Here is an 18048-nt window from a genome sequence, read left to right as displayed (position 1 = left end):
TTTATTATTTACAAAAACAGAAAAGGAGGAGTGACCTAGATATACCTACACTGTGTATTTCTCAGTTCTACCACACAAACAAGCATATATATATATAAATATATATGTGTATATATATATACATCTATTTATTATTTTTTTTAATTGCACAATTCCACCTGTGGGACTGGCAAATGAAAAGTACTATTCCATATAACAGAAAGGGCAGAGCTATAGCACGGAGTGGGGAAGGATGATACTTTTCCACCTCAAACTGTTTTAATAGTGCCTGCATTCATGTAACCAAACTGAGAAACTGACTGTGATGTTTGCATGATTTCAGGAGTTTGGGACCCCTATTTCTTTTTGGTAAACTTAGACAGAATCCATCCTTAGAACCCGAAGCCATCTTCACATTTGGTGAAGCCAGAGTGGTTTTGGTTAACCTAATGGAGTTGAACCTAGTACAGTATTGGTGCAAAAGCTCAGTGTGTGTCATGCATTTCTAAATTTTGGGTAGTGTCCAAAGAGCCAGCACAATACACTAAGAACAGCATGTTCATAAATAAGGACAAGGCATTTTGAAAAATAAGCACTAAGGAAAGATGTGAAAACTTTTCTTGTAGCTAAGCAGAGCAGACCTAAACTGTCCAGTTACAATTGATCAGGCATCAAAGACAATGTTCACTATGGCTGACAATGTCAGCATAACTTTTTATATACTTCCATAAACATCACTGTAGATATGTGTGCCTCTCTCTGTATGCACATATATAGTACTGTGTCATACATATGTTATCCTTCTGAGATATGCAAAATGCATAGAGATGGATAAGTGAAAATGATCTCTGTCAAGGTTAACTATATTTTCTCTGGTCATTTAAGTATTTAAAATTAATCAAAAAGCCTTCAAGCACATCTAAGAGTGTATATGTAAATAACCACAACAATCTTTCTTGAAGATAAAAAAAAAAAGACAATCTGTGTTTTAATATATGTATTTAAGATGCCATGGGAGTGGTGAAAAGTAAACAAAGTCCTGAATACCACAGTGGCACAGTAAATAAGTTTGCCAGTTAGGACTGTGAAGACCTATCAGTGACATCAAATACTATGATGATCAAGCTCAGTCAATTGTGGTGCCACGGGGTATGAAATGGAATAAACAGTGTGGAAAATAACAGATCCAAACACTCCTATTCTTATAAACTTCTTTCCAACAAACAACACTATCAAATTAGCTACCCTATGTGTGCTCATCCTAAAAGCTGGAATACAAAAATGCCCAAATAACACACTTCAAAAGTTAGTATTTTCCCACCATTTGTCTACAGAAATAGCGAAGTGCAGAATCAACAAATGATTTATGCCTGGTACAAGGAAGAGAATCCTAGTTAAATAAAACTTTTAATTCTCTGAAAACCTGAATGTCATATATGATCTAGCTAAGCTTCCCAATAGAAGTGCTTGGGTATCCTGGGAGTCCACTTCAGGGACAGAGAAGACAGCCATCATCAAACACTGCAACTCCAGCAGACATTTGTACATAACCTCTGGGTTAACAGAAAGCAATCTACAAATATATACCATTTCGACTTGCTCCCAGAAGAAAGTATGGGTAAACACCTAAGAGACAAAATGAATATATATACATATATATATATATGTTTATATATAAAGGATCCTGCTCCAATTCCTCTTGGTAAGCCTCCGAAAAAGAAAGTACTAGACCTCAACACTAGTAATATGCCCTTGGAGCAGTTTAATTTGGCATGGAGATTTTTTGAAAGGAATAAAGTCTGATACCAAGACAGGCTTGAAAAACATTTTATGAAAAGAATCCAGAAAACATTTTGGGGAGAATGAGATTTAGGAATCTCAACCACACATTTGAATGGGGGTGCCTAGGTAATCAGATAATCAAGGGGGCAAGTGAAATGCAGTTTATAAGTGGCTTAGCATGATGCTCCATGACTATCCCTACTGTATATGTAGTAGCATGATGATGTCTATAGATTCAAAATTACTGATGCTGATGATCGGAAAGAAAAAAAAAAGACAAAAAAAATCATTTTTCTTTTGATGTTTCTATTCCATACAGGCAAACTGAACGTACTGGAAGAGTTCAATTCACTTCTTATATACACAAGGTTGAGACTGAGCCAAGATGTTTCAGGATATTCTTACAGAAGAAGTAAGGAAATATAAAACTCAAGACAACCAAATATGAAATTGTACATAATTGAGGAAGGTCATCAGCTGCCTCACAACATTGGCATGGGTATCCTCACGAAACTATACATTTCTGCAGGTCACTTATTGTTCAGTCTATATAGATCCAAGTGTTCAAACCTGGGGAACTGCTCAGGCCTTTCTGTACTTGTTTAACTTTAGAACAACAGCCTCTGCAGATTAAATTCTAGGAAGCATGTTGTGCTGTAGTAGGATAAAGCACTTAGTGCACCACGACACCTGTCCTTGGATCTCTGGATCAGACAGAGATCTCGGCCTCTACTGGTATGGAAGCAATAAACTGTCACACAATTTTGCATCCATATAACAATGGATTTTGTTGTCTTAGAGCTATTTGGTGCTTGACCAAACTGGGGTCTATTCTACAAAGCTTGCTGCAGACAATCCAGTGATGCCTGTCTGGCTATCTCCTCTGATTCTTTGATCCTCTTCATATGGAATCTAATCATTTATTATTGCAGCTAATGGGGATGATGCCTGGTCTCTGAAAGACAGCTTTTCATGTGAGGAATGGTTATGGGACTGAGCTGTTTGCCCTCAGATTGACGCTTTCTATCATGTTTCTGATTAATTTTCCTGTAAACAGATGCAATTTTACGTAATTTCTACCTTTTAAAAGTAATCCTGTGTCAGATTGCATCTTTGGGTCTTGCATTGTTCTTCTTCTGAAACCTACCATGTGCGTGTGCCTATGTTCATAAATAATACATCCTCTTGTGCCTATACTTACAATTTGTGTGTGCGCATGGGTTTAATGCAAACACGTAGACATATAGGATACAAATTAATTTGATCCCCACTGTACTTGCAACAGCCAAATTCTTAATATTTTATAGTGCATATTCCATTAAATAAATAATAACAAAATTGATCTGTGCTACAATGTGTATACATACACAATTTATGATGCCTGCAATAACATTTTAAAGCCTGTTCAAACATCAAAAGACAGGTTGTTTATTTCTCTCTTATAACAGTCCAAGGGTTTAACTCTTCCTACTATGTAAACAGTGGTGACAGACGCTTTCAAAGAAGCTTTGCTTCATTAAAAATTAATAGTTTCCCATTGTAAAATCAATACTAATATACCATAAATCCCCCTGATGAACTCTGGCTTCCTTACATGCTCTCACATTTTGTGTATTAGGGGCACAGCACTACTCTAAATATCAGAAGATAATAATATGGCAATATATATAGATATAGGTATATATTTAAATGTTAAAAGATTAGTTAGGTCAACTTGAGTAATGAATATATTTCAAATATATACTTCTTTCTATAAAAAAAGGTCTTTCATTTTCTTTGCAATGTGGGTGCCTTGCAAGTCTTTGGCTGTGTGTCTACCAAACTGGTAAACCAAATCTGGGCATCTTTAGCTCAAAATGCACTCATGACATATAGATGAAGCTTTAACTTTTTTTTTTTTCTTTTTTTTTTTCTTATTGTATACTGAACTTGTACTTGAAGTAGATTTACAATATCATTTACAAGCTTACTTTTAGGTAGACACTTTAAACAACTCATACAAAAGAAAGATTTGTATGTCAAGAACATTTGTTTTAGTGACAAGAAAGCTAGGTATACTCTATTCATTTCTCAAGCAGACCTTTATGAATCACTTTAAAAGGACACTACAGCTGAAGACTGAAGAGCAATATTTATCAACATTAAATAAAACATTTGGTGAAGTATGTATAAATATTTCTCCATATGAACATAACACAAAATTAAATAGTTCAGATACACAGACACCATTTAATATATTTCCACTGTTGTCAAAATCATCTGTAAACACCATCTCACACTGAATACAAAAGCAGCTTTTACATCAGTTCTGTGTTCACAACACTGATGCCCCTTTGTAAAAGAAGAAATTTGTTTTGTTTTATTTTTAGCAAAACAAGAGTTTAAGCAATAAAAAAAGTTTTGGTCAGTTCAAAGAAGAATACAAAATTATCTTTCAACATGTAAGTAAATCAGATTTAGAACAATAGTTTAAAGTACAATCCTTTCCCTGGGGGATCTCTGACTTTTATAAATCACACTATGTTTGGTGCAGACCACATCACAAATACCAGGAAATACTGGTCATGTCTAAGCTATAAATATGAAAGCCCTTTTTAAATTTTCTCTATTAAAAATTACCAGGTTACAAATTGGCAATACTCACATTTTCTGAAACACCAAATAACCTGGCAATAAACAGATTTAGGTACACTTCTACTGATGATTTTTCAAACAGATTCTGGAAAAGAAACACTTTATAGTGAGTGTCCTTCATGTACAAAAATAAAGGATTTATTTTACACACATCTTTTGCGTCTGAAGATCATCTGGGGATGAGCAAGAAATGGAGCTGCTGCTCATGGCCACATCCTTCTGGCTCCTGAACCTTTGACGATCGGTGGCCCAGGAGCTCTTGCCATCCCACACACTACGTTGAGGGCAGAGCTCTCAAGGCAATCTTCAACTCCTTTCACCTTCATATCCTTTAAAGAAGCATGATCACTCTGGGGAGAGATACTGTGCTGAAGACAAAGGTTGTACTGGGCATATGCTCTGATATATAACTCAGTAGACTGTCAGACACACAGGCTACGCTTTGGTTCTCTCGATTTGAAATGTGGACAGTGTGTTTTAGTTGCAAACCAAACCTGAATTTCAGGTGGTGAACAATGAGATAAATATTTATAAGACTTTCTGATATTGTTTTTTTAAAATTTTGATTACGTGCAACAGTGATGTGGGGCCCTGTAAAACCTAGACCAATAGATCACCTCTTTCCTGGTATGTGCGTATTGTAGAGGTGTGAATGTATGTTTTGCATACATGCACACTCACACACACATATATATAACATGAGCTGCACATGTAGATACTTGGCAATCAGGGGTACAATTAACAATACACCAAAAGAGAAGTAGACAGGAAGCTCTACCTGGACAACAAGAAGCAGTTTTGCAACCTATACAGTGTCTCAAATGATTTCATAATCCTGTTTTGCTAGCTTGCTACATCTGTGTGTGACTGGAATTGACAGTTGTTGGATTCCTTGGAAACAGAAGAGTTGGGCTAGCTAGATGTGCTTACCTGAGATCCCAGAGTTGATTACAATCAAAGAGCTGGGCAGATCAGTAATGGGTTTATAATTGCTATACAGCTTCTTGCAAATTTGTAGGAAAACTTTATTAAGTCTTTCGTTCCTTAGTAAAAACGCTGAAGTTTTTTAGTTTTTGCTGAATGCAGACTTGATTTTTATATTAAAGTGGATTTATTAAAAGGTACAGAAGCCTGGCAGCTGCTTTCATGTCTTGATGTTTAAATGTTTGAATCAGCACCCTGGAACCACCCTCCCACCCCATCCCAATCCTGTCCCCTCCCGTCCTGTCCCATCCCATCCCGACCCATCCCAACCCATCCCATCTTGTCCTGTCCCTTCCCATTCCATCTCATCCCATCCAGTCCCATCCTCCATTATTTTTAAGGTGTTTAAAAAATACTATTCTATGAAGCTTCCCTAGGGATCCGCTTATGAAAAATGACAGACTGCCTTTGCTGATACTGCTGTTTGCGTCGTTTTCGTTTGTCACACTGGCACAGCAGTAACATCTTGAAAGTGTTTCTGAATGTTTTGTTACACAGTGCATAGCAAACAGGGTTCACCGTGCTATTGATGTAGCAAAGCCAGTACCCCAGGTTCCAGACAGTTTTGGGGATACAGCTGCAAAAGGTGTTCACCAGAACCATGATGTTATATGGGGTCCAGGTAATGATGAAGGCAAACAAGATGGCACTGAGTGTCTGTGCCGCTTTCTTTTCTTTGATAAGTGACATTCGTTTTCGTTTTGTGATCTGACTTCTGGTTTTCAAGGCAAACTTTTTTGCCAGGGTTGCCTCCTTGAAGGACAAGGGCAGGGCTGCAGATGTCTTGGTCACCGATGAGATTCCATCAGAAGCTGTAGCTGTCTCTGCTGACCCTGGCTGAATTGGAAGCTTTGAAAAGCTCTTCTGGAAACTTCCACCATCCTGAATGCTTTTGGAAGGGTGCAATTTTTTAGATTTCTTTTCCTGTGACTCTGTGTCGGATTTCTGCAGTTCATCCCCTGACTCATTCAAATCTTCTGAGGATGGCAGTTTTGTGGAATTAAGGATGGCACTGTGACCAGGAAGCTTCAGCACAATCGAATAGATGGCTCTGGTCTCTGCAGCAATGTCTTCTTCATCAGAGGAGGCTGAATTTTCAAGGGAGGCAGCAGCATCATTGTTGTTCCAGCTGTCACTGCTGCTGTGCTCTTGGTCCCCCTGGTCCGTGTTGGGTTCCCAGCTCTTCATTGTGAGCCAGAAGTGGCAGCGTCTGTATTTCCTTCGGGTTGAGCGTTTCATGCTCTGCCGTTGCAGCTCATAGCTGCTGCAGCTCCGGGAACTGCCTGTCTGGTGCACAAAGCGTGCTGCCTCTGCTTCGCTGCCTGAAGCCTGTAGCCCTGCTAACTCTTTGGTGCGTTTCTCAGTCTCCTTGTAGATCCGCCAATATAAAATACTCATAATGGTGACTGGCAAGTAAAAGGCAGCTATGGCAGTGCCAAAAGTGATGATAGGTTCACTTAGAAACTGAATAAAACATTCATCAGGAGGCACAGTCCTCTCCCCAACAAAATACTGCCAGAACAATATGGCAGGGGCCCAAAGAACAAAAGATATGACCCATGCTAAACCAATCATCACTCCAGCCCTTTTAGTTGTTCGTTTGGCTCTGTACGTAAGTGGCCTAGTGATGGAAAAATACCTGTCAAAACTTATGACAAGGAGATTCATGACAGAGGCATTACTGGCGACATAGTCAATGGAGAGCCAAAGATCGCAGGCTAAGTTTCCCAAAGCCCAGTGGTCCATGATGATGTATGTGGTGAAAAGATTCATGGAAATAATACCAATGATCAAATCCGCACAAGCAAGACTCAACAAGAAGTAGTTGTTGACCGTTTTCAGTTGTTTGTTAACCTTAAATGCAACTATCACTAGGATGTTTCCTATGATGGTCACCAGTGCAAGGATCCCAGTGAGGAAAGCAATCAAAACGACTTGCCAGACTGTATGTCCACCCAGAGGGTCTTTACTCGTGGCATTTAGGGATGTGTTTACTGATTCCAGGGTGGAGAAGGGAAAACTCTCTGTGGTCTGAGGGAAATCATAGCTGCCAATGAGCGATGCTGCTTCATCAAGTAGTCCTGGTCCATGGGAATCTCTCTTCCAGAAGGAGCTCACATTTCCAAACAGGGACGAGGCTGAACTGGTGTTGTGCATGATCATTGTGACTCTCTGACATAGTCTGCAGTGGGGAGAAAAGCAAACAAAAAACAAGTGAATGAGTGAATATGGTAAATAAAAAAAGTCCACGTACTCATAAAATCCCGTTAGTGCTTTGAAAGATGTCTTTAAAAGCACAGCAGTCTGTGACACAGTCCAAGTCAAGCACATGCAAGATAGTACTTGGCGTACAGCTGTGATTAATCTAAGCTTTTTGTAGTAATAGCACAACTTTTCCTTAAAAACATTCAGTCACAGAAGAACCAAACTCTCAGGAGCATTTCAACCTGCAATAGTATTAAAATGCCCTAACTCTTAATTAAAATGCTCCCTAATGGATCTGCACCAAACTCTACATCTCAACAGCTGGCTATCCTGGAGCCTTCAAAAACTAAATGCCAGACACATGCAGATGCAAATCCTCTGAGACTGAGTCAATGCTGGTCTCCAGAGTTCTTGTAGCATGAGCAGAACACAGAAAAGAAAGACTCTGCTGCCTCCAGCTACAGCTAATGATAAACAAAATATTGTTCTGTGTCCTTAAACTACAGAGATACAAGGTCAGCATCATTTCACTGTGTGTCAAGCTACTTACTATACCCCTATATTACTCTAAAATGTAAAGATCTCTTCATCTACATTTCAGCTGTTTGATAAAGGTACTAGAAGTTCTCATTAGCACTTTTTGCACATGCCACTATTCATTCTGCATGCACATTTTTACACTTGGAGTAAGGATTTTGTACATCTAATGACTTCAAAATGTCTTTGGGGCAACACATGTTAAAATTTCTTTTGAAAGTACGGTCTCTAGAGCTGGGGAAAAATGCTTGGCAGATGTATGTCAAAGCAATTATTAAACACTTTAGGAAAAGATGAAAAAAGGCATGAAAGGGATTCATAATTAAACTTTAATCCTTTTCCCCAAGTATTTATGTAAAATGAAGACACGATCAGAATAGGGATTTAGATTTCCCTTATTTCATTAACTTCTGTGGTCAACTAACTAGATTCATTGTAATAAATCAATTATATCACCAAGCAGCAAGAATTTTGATGAGAAAGTCCAGCGCTGATGGTAACTGTTGAACAAAATACGCTTTCAAAGACAAATGTTTGTTTTCTCACAGAGAACCATTCCAGAGTCAACATATTAAAGCATGAGATATAAAGGCATAGCTTAATGCACTGGTGTTACACAAAATATTTAACCAAGAAGAGATGTTTTGGTTTTGGTTCTTTAATTTATAATTTTGTCTTCTGTTGAACCATACTTGGTTTTGTTAGCAAACCATAAGACAATATACGATTTTAAATGGTACAGTTCCTTTGACATATGCTGTAAATGGATCAACCATTTGTTCTTTAATTCATGCACAATAACTAGTACAAAAAAACATTATATTTTGGTACCTAGTATTAATGAGATATTAGAAAAGATATATTTCTCTTTTAATAATAAAAAGGCAAGGTTTAATGATGCCGCCTAATCTAATTTGACCCACTTTTAATGTACTCATCATCATATCACACAGGATGTGAACATAATAACAACATAATACCAGTAAATATTGCTATGGGAAACCACAGGGTTAAACTTAACTCTTCTCCTGATAGAATCTCCAATATTGAAAATTTGGAGCAAGTCTAGCTTTATTACAACAAAACAAGGAGGTGAGAATTTTATAATATGTAACACAACATTTAAAAAAAATAAATCATAGATTGAAACTAAAATTATCTTTTACCAAAAACTTTAACATTCCAAATTTTATTCTCTTTGCAAAGATCACATAAAGAAAATGTGCACATTTGTATGAAAATTCAGGCAAAAAGACATTCTCAAAATCTGTCAAGCTGTTCCTCTAATATGGTCAGTATTTTTTGCCATTTTAATTGTTCCCTAACTATCAGTAGTACTGACATGTTGAGCCATATGATCACAGAAAATGATTGTAAAATGTTTTTTCTAGGAATAGGTTTCCAGATAAAACAAGCATTTTGAAAAAAGCTACTTCTTTAATTGTTATTATAAATGTTAATTGTATTTTCTAGACCAAAGTGCCAATCTGCTTCAATACAGAATGAACAGTAGTCACTTTGATCTAGCAAAGGAGATGAAATGTTTAACAATTTATATTGTTCGTACAATACTGTACAAACAATATAAAATAAATTAAATGAAAATTAAATCAGGATTTGGTTTTGAAACACTTTTCAGAATTTCTTTTTGACATTGAAATATTGTGGAGTATTTTATATACAATAACCTAACATGCATTTAAAAATTAAAACTTTATTTATTTTTTTTTTAGAGTAAAATTACATTTTTCCACTAGTTGTTTGTTGCTTGGGAAAAGGAAGACTGTGAGGAGCTGAAGTGGTTCCATAGGAAGGAAACAGTGAAAATGAAATAGGGAATCAACTATGCAATATAATTAGCAACAGGCTACCTGTATAATTTAAGAACCGGTTTAAAAAAAGCAGAAAGTTAGAACAAATGCACAACTTTTTAACTAATCACAAAGATTACATAGATATCATATAATATGATGATTATATATATTATAAAAAAATGTTAATCTTTCTGCAAAATGTGTAAAACTAATTAGAATTTCCCCCATTTTCAGCTCTGATTTTCTCATAGAAAATGAGATATGAACCTAAACCTAGATACGAATAAGGAGTCTGTAACTGCCCATGTTAAATGTTACATTATAGGTGACTATCTAGATATGCATTTGGCTGGTTTTTATGGCTATCACATGCTTGTTCTGCCCAATTGATTCAGACTTTATGGGCATTTTTATTACAGGATTTGAAACAATCAGAATAACGACTCCTATCAGCTTAACATAAGATATACAATTCCGTAGCAGAGATCATTCTACACAATGAAGATTGGTCTCGAATTTGTATCTGCTGCATAAAAATGTGTAATTTATACCTAACACATAATTCATGTAGGAGTCTTCCAAAGGATTTAGGACATGGTAGGTGAGGAAGAGTGGTCCATACAAGATGCTTGTAAACGTGAGTGATGAAACAGGACAAGGGAAAAGAAGGCACAAGGAAGACATTTGCCAAAGAAGCTATAAAAAAGTCTTTGTCACTTGCGTGGGAATCTGTTCCCTATAAATTAAAAGATGGTATCAGCAAACACATCTATTTACTGCATACTAAAGAGTTATTACGTTTTACATTAATCTACTTTTTTTTTTTCTGCAGAAATTTTACTCTCTGCTGAAATCCATGAGAATGATTATGTCTTGGAACCAGTGAAAACCTGAGCTTTGAACCTGTGGAGCTACCAAAATACAAATGCTATTGGAATAAGTAGTGCACAGTGCATGATGACTTTGGTCAAATACTAAACACCTCTCTTTGCAGGAACTCTAGTTTTCCATGATGACGCAGAGTGAAATGGCTATCAGTTTTAAAGTCAAGTCAGGAGGATTTCCATTATATTGCACAACGGGTGACTATTTTATTCATCGTTTATGAACAAAGTTTAGTTCATAAAGCAAATATTTACTACCATAGGTTTCAGCATCTTTAGATATACAGCTAATATAAAGGTGAAATCATGAAGATGGATTTATAGGTTTAAAAAATGAATAAGAACATGCAATTAGACAACAGGTTTCTAAAACAAAGAACAACGAACAACGTTATATGCATTTTCAAGGACTATCTGTAGGCAAGCTCTAAAGGCAAGGCACAGAAAAATGCTATTGGATAAAAAGTACACTACAGAACATTAACCATTTTCTGAGGCATCTTCCATCTCTACTGTTATGTGATATCTAAACAGTCATCTTTTTTCTTCATCCTTGTCAGGCTGCTTTTCCCGAGAAGACCTACAAGAACTTTTCTGAAACAATTTCAATATGTGCTTGTCATCTATTAGAGAAGCTGTGGGACACAACATACTTTTTTCTTTGCTTTCTCATAACACACTACTGACCATAGTAGAGCTGATGTAGTTCAGACCACCAAACACAGTGTATCATGTCCTCACTGATCCTTACCATACTGCCTCAAAGAAGCTGCAGAAGTCAAATCTGCACAGTGTCAGACTCATCCCACTTACACTAATGAAAGTCTACAGAAAGCCATTTGCAAAAAGGCAGGCAGAGGTCTGGATGAGAAGCACACGCTTGATTTTCATTCACACCACCTCCGGCACACTCACACCTGTTCACCCCTTTGTCTTAATCAAAAATGACATTAATTTACATGTAGAATGTCTAGAAAAATGGAGATCACACATACTCTGAAAGCATAAATGAAGGCATGTGGAAACCCAGTGTACAATAACATTATCCTCTGAAAGAGACGGAGAAGCACTATTAAAGTTCAACTAACTGCTTCCAAATGCATGGGTGAAACAAAAACACAGTTCACTTGCCAGCAAACACTTAAGCAAGCATTGACAATGTTCTCACCAATTGTTTATGGGCCAGAGTTGTTAGGCACAGTGAGAAAGAAATCTTTGCCTAAAACAGGATCGGTGAAAAGAATCCTTCTTGCAATGTTTTACTTAGGAAGCAGGCATCTTTTCTACAGCTGTCAAATAGGATGAAGTCACAACTAGAACAGCATGAGAGAGAGCTGAATTATGATATTTGTCAAATATAAGCCAGAAATGATTAATTTTATAGGGCGCAGATCTTCCTTTACTGACTTGAGGGACAGACAGCAGAAGATGAAGGCCACAAAGCATCTCCTTCACACACAAACACTTCTAAAAATGTTACAAGGAACATGCAACATATTCAAGTATTGACTGAGAAGTCTGAAAGGTAAGTTTAGATGATGATATTGTTACACTGCTTTTTCATAGCAAAGGCAAGCTAGTATCTTCTCATAGATGAGAAAGGACCAGGGAGAAGATGCTGTCAAAGAGATAAAGGAGATGAAACTTTCATTAAAGAGCAAAAAATAAAAACCAGTGTCCCTTAGAAGCCATGGTAGAATTAACAAAGTAATAATAAAAATAGTTGACAATTCAGTAGCACTTCACATATTCAATACTTAAGTGTTAGCCTTGGAAGTCCAAAAGAGCTATCGCATAAAAGATACAAATAATCTTGCAAAAATTAATGTGTAAATGCATTATCTATCACCAAGGCCACCAGAACAACTGAGAATTCTGATTAATTGTAGACACTGAGATGTAGTTTCAACATAAATTAGCCAATAAAACCTTTCAGAAATGCCATGCCTTGAAAGAGTCATCAGGAGGAAATCTGGGAAAACCTTATTTCATCTGCATCTTTCTGATGCTGAGCATATACTGGAACCAAAGCTTTGCTTCTCAGGTCAGCTCTCCTATCACCAGGCTGCAAAGTAATTTGTCTAAGTCACTGTTTCAACGAATGCCTGAGCAGCCCTTAGTAGCCCAGTAACTGAAGAAGAGGAGGTGCCTATTGCCACCAACCCCAGAGCTCTCTACTGCCGAGTGCAATCCTGCAACCTGTAACTAGGCCTTTTAAATCTCTCAGGCATTAAAGGGACCCTAAGTTAAGCTTCAGCTTTTGAATACTTAAAGGGGACTTATAACAAAGATGGAGAGCAACTTTTTGTTCGGGCAGATAATGATCGGACAAGGGGGAATGGTTTTAAATTGAAAGAGGGAAAATGTAGATTAAAGGTTAGGAGGAAATTTTTCTCTTGGAGGGTGGTGAGGCACTGACACAAGTTGCCCAGATAAGCTGTGGATGTCCCATCCCTGGAAGTGTTCAAGACCAGGTTGGACAAGGCCCTGGGCAACCTGATCTAGTGGGTGGCATCCCTGCTCACAGCAGGGAGTTGGAACGAGATGGTCTTTAAGGTCCCTTCCAACCTGAACTGTTCTATGATTTTGTGGTTCTGTGATTCAAGTTGATGAGTAACAAAGGAAACTCCATGCAGTGAGTTACAAAACTGTTTCCTACAATAAAGAAGCCAAGCCTTTAGAATGCTTAATGCAGTTATCTAACCTAGCACATAAGGTTTGTTCCAAAACTACAGTTTGCTAAAATAAAAAATACATATGCATTTCAAAGTTTTCCTGAAATTACTCCCAAGATTACATATAACTATTTTTCAAATCAAACTTAAAAAACAGTAACAACAAACACAATCAAGAATTTTAAAAATCTAAACAAAATGAAGATGCAAGTATTTATAATGCTGTTTATCATTTTACATTTGTGATGTCACATCATTGCAACTAATATAGTGCATGGTACAAGATTCCTTAAGAATGTGCAAGTGATAACAGGAGGCACAGTGCAATTACCAGAGAACAGGACCTCAGATTTACAATGACTTATCTATGTTGATGATTAAGTTATTTCATTCTCAATAGAGTTTCACATCTTTGAAAAATGAGAATACAGAGCCATAGAAACTGATCCCATTACCAAATATCATGGCCAGTTGTCTTACATATTCATAGTTGATGCAGACAAGTAACAGGTATACTCTTACACTTTTATGCATATGTAAATAAGTACATAAGACTATATATATACAAATATATCACATATAAAATGTGACAAGAGTATGTGTGTATATATAACTGCAGTTTTAATGTGTGTGTTTATATATATATACACATACATCTGCAGATACATACACAAACACTTTTGTTGCTTTTCCAAATACTGTTATATGGAAAAATTAAATCTTTCACAAATTAGCTGTCAACTTGATATAAATAAAGCTCATTCAAACATATTACTCTAAGGTGATCGTTACAAACACTGCAACCTCAATCTTTTCCATTTTCCATCCATAAAGATGTTTTGCCTAGTCCTACTAAAATTAGCTAGATTTAATAAGTCACGGCTTTAAAATCACTTTTGTGATTCTTGAATTCGATTTACTTATTATTTGCTTATTATGTTGCTGCTGTTAGTGTGTGAAGCCTAGCAATGAGCAAGCTAGACTCATTCTCTATGAGGAAACATTCCCAGGGATGTGGTATCCCAGTCACTGTGGGCCTTGGCTGCTTACACTGCTTTTGCTTATGCAATATGTGGTCTTCCCAACACCCTACTTAATGTAACATGAACATCTCACTGAGGGCTTTTATATTACAGTAGAAATGTAACTTTGAATATGTCTTAATGGCTACTGATTAGAATGGAAACATCTGATTATTTACAGAGCTATAAAAGAAAGAATAAGTCATGTTTTACAACTAGGACCAGAAAAGAAACAAAATCTCATACATTGCATCTGTTGCCATTTATGTATTGTACATAAATGTACATATGTACACGTACATATATGCCAGATATGTATTTCTGATTCCTTGTATTTAGGACTTCCACTTCCAAACAACTGGATTTGTTACATGAACTGTATAATTCTCCTACTTTTTTTTTTTTTTCCAAATATGTTGTATATAACATATATATGTATATGTTGTATATAACAAACATAAATTCTGGTCTGCATAGTTAAGAGGACAGTGATTGTAACAGATAGCCACATTTATTGGATAAGTGTATCTGTGCTATTCGTTATTTATTTGTTTGCTAGCTTCAATGACTTAACACTTGCTCACTCCATGACTTTTAGTCTCAAAATAACCCTATCTTGAAATCCTCTGAAATGATTTCAGGGGCAACCATTTCACTCACTAGGGCTCCTAGTCTCAGTTCTGATATGGCTGAGATGTAATGTCTGGTTTACCACGGATAATAGCAGCAGATTTGCTCAAGGAATGACACTTTTCATTCTAAAGCGCATGCACTTTGTGGTTATTGTCTGAACAACTCCTACATAAGAAAGTGAAACCTTCAAAAGCCAGAGCTTGGATGTGCCTACAATTTTTGATTTACTAAAAACCAAAGCATATTAAATCTTGCTTAATTAAGATTACAGTAAATATTGACTGTCAGCTATAATGGCTAAAACTACAAGGTGCATTCGTATGAAGAGAGGACATTATTTAAATTCCAGTGAGTTTCCCTTTCGGAGAGTTTTATTAAAGTTACACCCCATCTGTCTAATTGATATTGGAGGAAATAGGCATATGGTCTGAAACCTAGTCAGAATTATAATCAAATACTGAGAGTTTAACTCACTTGAACAACCTACTGGCTTTAATGCTATGCATTGCAGGTATCTGGGGACAGGAAGGTTTGGCTGAAGGGTTGCATACTATGTTGAATTTAAACATGAAATTAGATTGAGATTAAAGAAGAAAACCAGCTAATCAGTTATCTTGTTTATGCATTAGGGGTGCATATTTTTCCTCTGAGTAAAAACCTATCCATTTCATTTCAATAATTTATTACATATATATGTTTTAATGTAGTATATTTTAATACTTTGTTACTTACTGTTATGTTGAATCCAAGTCATGATCTCAAATTTCACTGTGCAGGATGTATAGATAGGTTACTTGGCTATCTCTTTACGAATGGCTATATATGTTTTCCCCAGTAACTCTCCCAACAATATATTTAAGTATCACGTACTAAAATGTTAATTGCGTGAGATAAAGTAGTAGGAATTCTTACCCTTAATATATTTTTCCTAAACGGTGTTAAAGGCTAGAATACCTTGAATTAAGGAAGGAAAAAGATGTGCCTACACAGAGAGAAAAAAATTCAAGACTTCTGAGTGAATTTTTCTTCTTTTACTAAACACCATTCTTCTCTAAAACAATAATCATGTTTGAGCAAATTAATATCAAGAAGTTAGAACTTGTTACAAATCACATGTTAAATGAAACAAGTAAAAACAGTAATGCATTTGTAATCCAACCCTACTTTTAGTAATTCTTTTATGCATTTAAAATCCATATTGAATGTGAATAAGAATATTTACACAGCGTTTAAAAAATTTATAAAGAATAACAGACCTCATCAGAGGATCTCTGCTATCTTAAAGGAAAGTGTTTTAAAACAATGTAGTCAAATGATAATGTCAGAAAAACAAATAAATTTTTCCAGAAAGCTGGAAAATAGAACAATTTATCTTTTTTTTTTTTTTTTTTTTTTTTTAATAATAAGGATCAAAGAAGATAGAGAGCTGGACACCAAGCTTTAAAGAAGGCACCTGACACACACCTCTCAATTGCATTTGTCTGAAAGAAGGAAATGAAATGACAGAACGATGACAAGGTTTGAAACCAGGAAACTGAAAAATATATATATTTTTTCTGGAAATACTTTCCAAGGAGGGAAAATAAATACACCAAACTAAACAAAAACAATAACTACAAGAAAACACACAAATAAAAGCTCAAACTACAGTTTTGATTTTTTGCCTTTTCAAAAACTATAGCTATGGCACTGCACCCAGGTGGTAAAAATGCTCACCACCTAATATAACTTGATGATGGACGGTTTGGCAATTTTATATTAGGTCCAATAAAGTGACTTGAACCATGCTAGGAAACACTTTATTAAGGGAAATTCACTGTTATTCACTTTGGTGATTGAAATATTGTTGCTATCTACCACAGCAAAACCAACACTCCCACATTGGACAGATGGTTTCCTTAAAAAGCTGAAAGAAAAGAAAAGAAAACAAAACAAACAAACAACAAACTACAGATAGAGGAAAAAAATGCTAAGAAACATCTACTATCTATTATCTAATGAAATCTGTACAAATATTTGCATAAATACCGACTTTGTTTCATTTTTCACTGGTATTTGTTAAGTTCATCTTTCCATTTATTTGAAAGTGTAGTTTAATACCCACTAGGTGGCACAACAGTTATTCAAAAGCAAAAGTCAGCACTTCACAACAAAATCTTAACTGGCATCTCATCAAACCTATATGTCTTATATGTGGAAATAATAACTAATCAAATTATATCTACTCCTTGATAAGGTCAGCAACCTATCAGCACCTATAGGGACAGCATATAATCCAATTGGTCTGAACCAAAGCAGTGACCAAATTACCAAGAACTTCGTTTTGTATTGTATTTATTAACTTTTTTTTTCTCTCCACTAGAGTAGACAGATCTGAAAGTCCTGGTGGAATTCTGTAATTTAAAAAATGGCCTATTCCAAACTCCAACTCCGTGTATGCATGCTGTGAGGAATTTTTAGGCTCTGGGAAACCAACAGTAGCAGTCACTGTGGATTTCAATGAATGCAAACAATTATTCCTTATTCATAAACAGACAAGTAATTAAATAATGTTATCAATGCTATAATCTTTTTTACAGTTTGTGTGCAGTTTTTTTGGTGGTTTGTTTTTTTTCCAGTTACAAAGCAAGATAAATGGAGACATGCCCAAAGAAAATAGTCCTGACAGAGAGGGAGAAGATGCTAATGAGAAATGTATCTTGAGTTACTCTACATAAATGTCTGATGGTAACCCTTGTAGCAGAGCCCTCTCCTACCAGAATTTCATTAGGTCGCTATATATTTGTTGGTTTAATATCTGCCTTTTCTTCCTACGTTATATATATATACTGAGAGATTAAAGTCTTTGAACTAGTCTTGCAAAATCAGTTTTAGTATAAAGAACAGGCATGCAAAAAGC

General features: G+C 36.0%; 1 protein-coding gene across 1 annotated transcript in view; it reads right to left on the bottom strand.

Moving 5' to 3' along the window:
* Window positions 1-5682: 5682 nt before the first annotated feature.
* Window positions 5683-18048, bottom strand: part of CHRM3 (cholinergic receptor muscarinic 3) — a 273820-nt gene continuing 261454 nt past the window's right edge. Inside the window, 1 exon segment of the mRNA XM_082756224.1 lies at window positions 5683-7561. Coding sequence (XP_082612350.1) covers window positions 5740-7561 — 1822 coding nt within the window. The 3' untranslated portion in view covers window positions 5683-5739.

The sequence above is a fragment of the Aythya marila genome (genome assembly GCF_965140915.1).
Source record: "Aythya marila genome assembly, chromosome: 3".
NCBI classification, from domain to species: domain Eukaryota; kingdom Metazoa; phylum Chordata; class Aves; order Anseriformes; family Anatidae; genus Aythya; species Aythya marila.
This window is presented reverse-complemented; position numbering and strand designations above follow the sequence as displayed.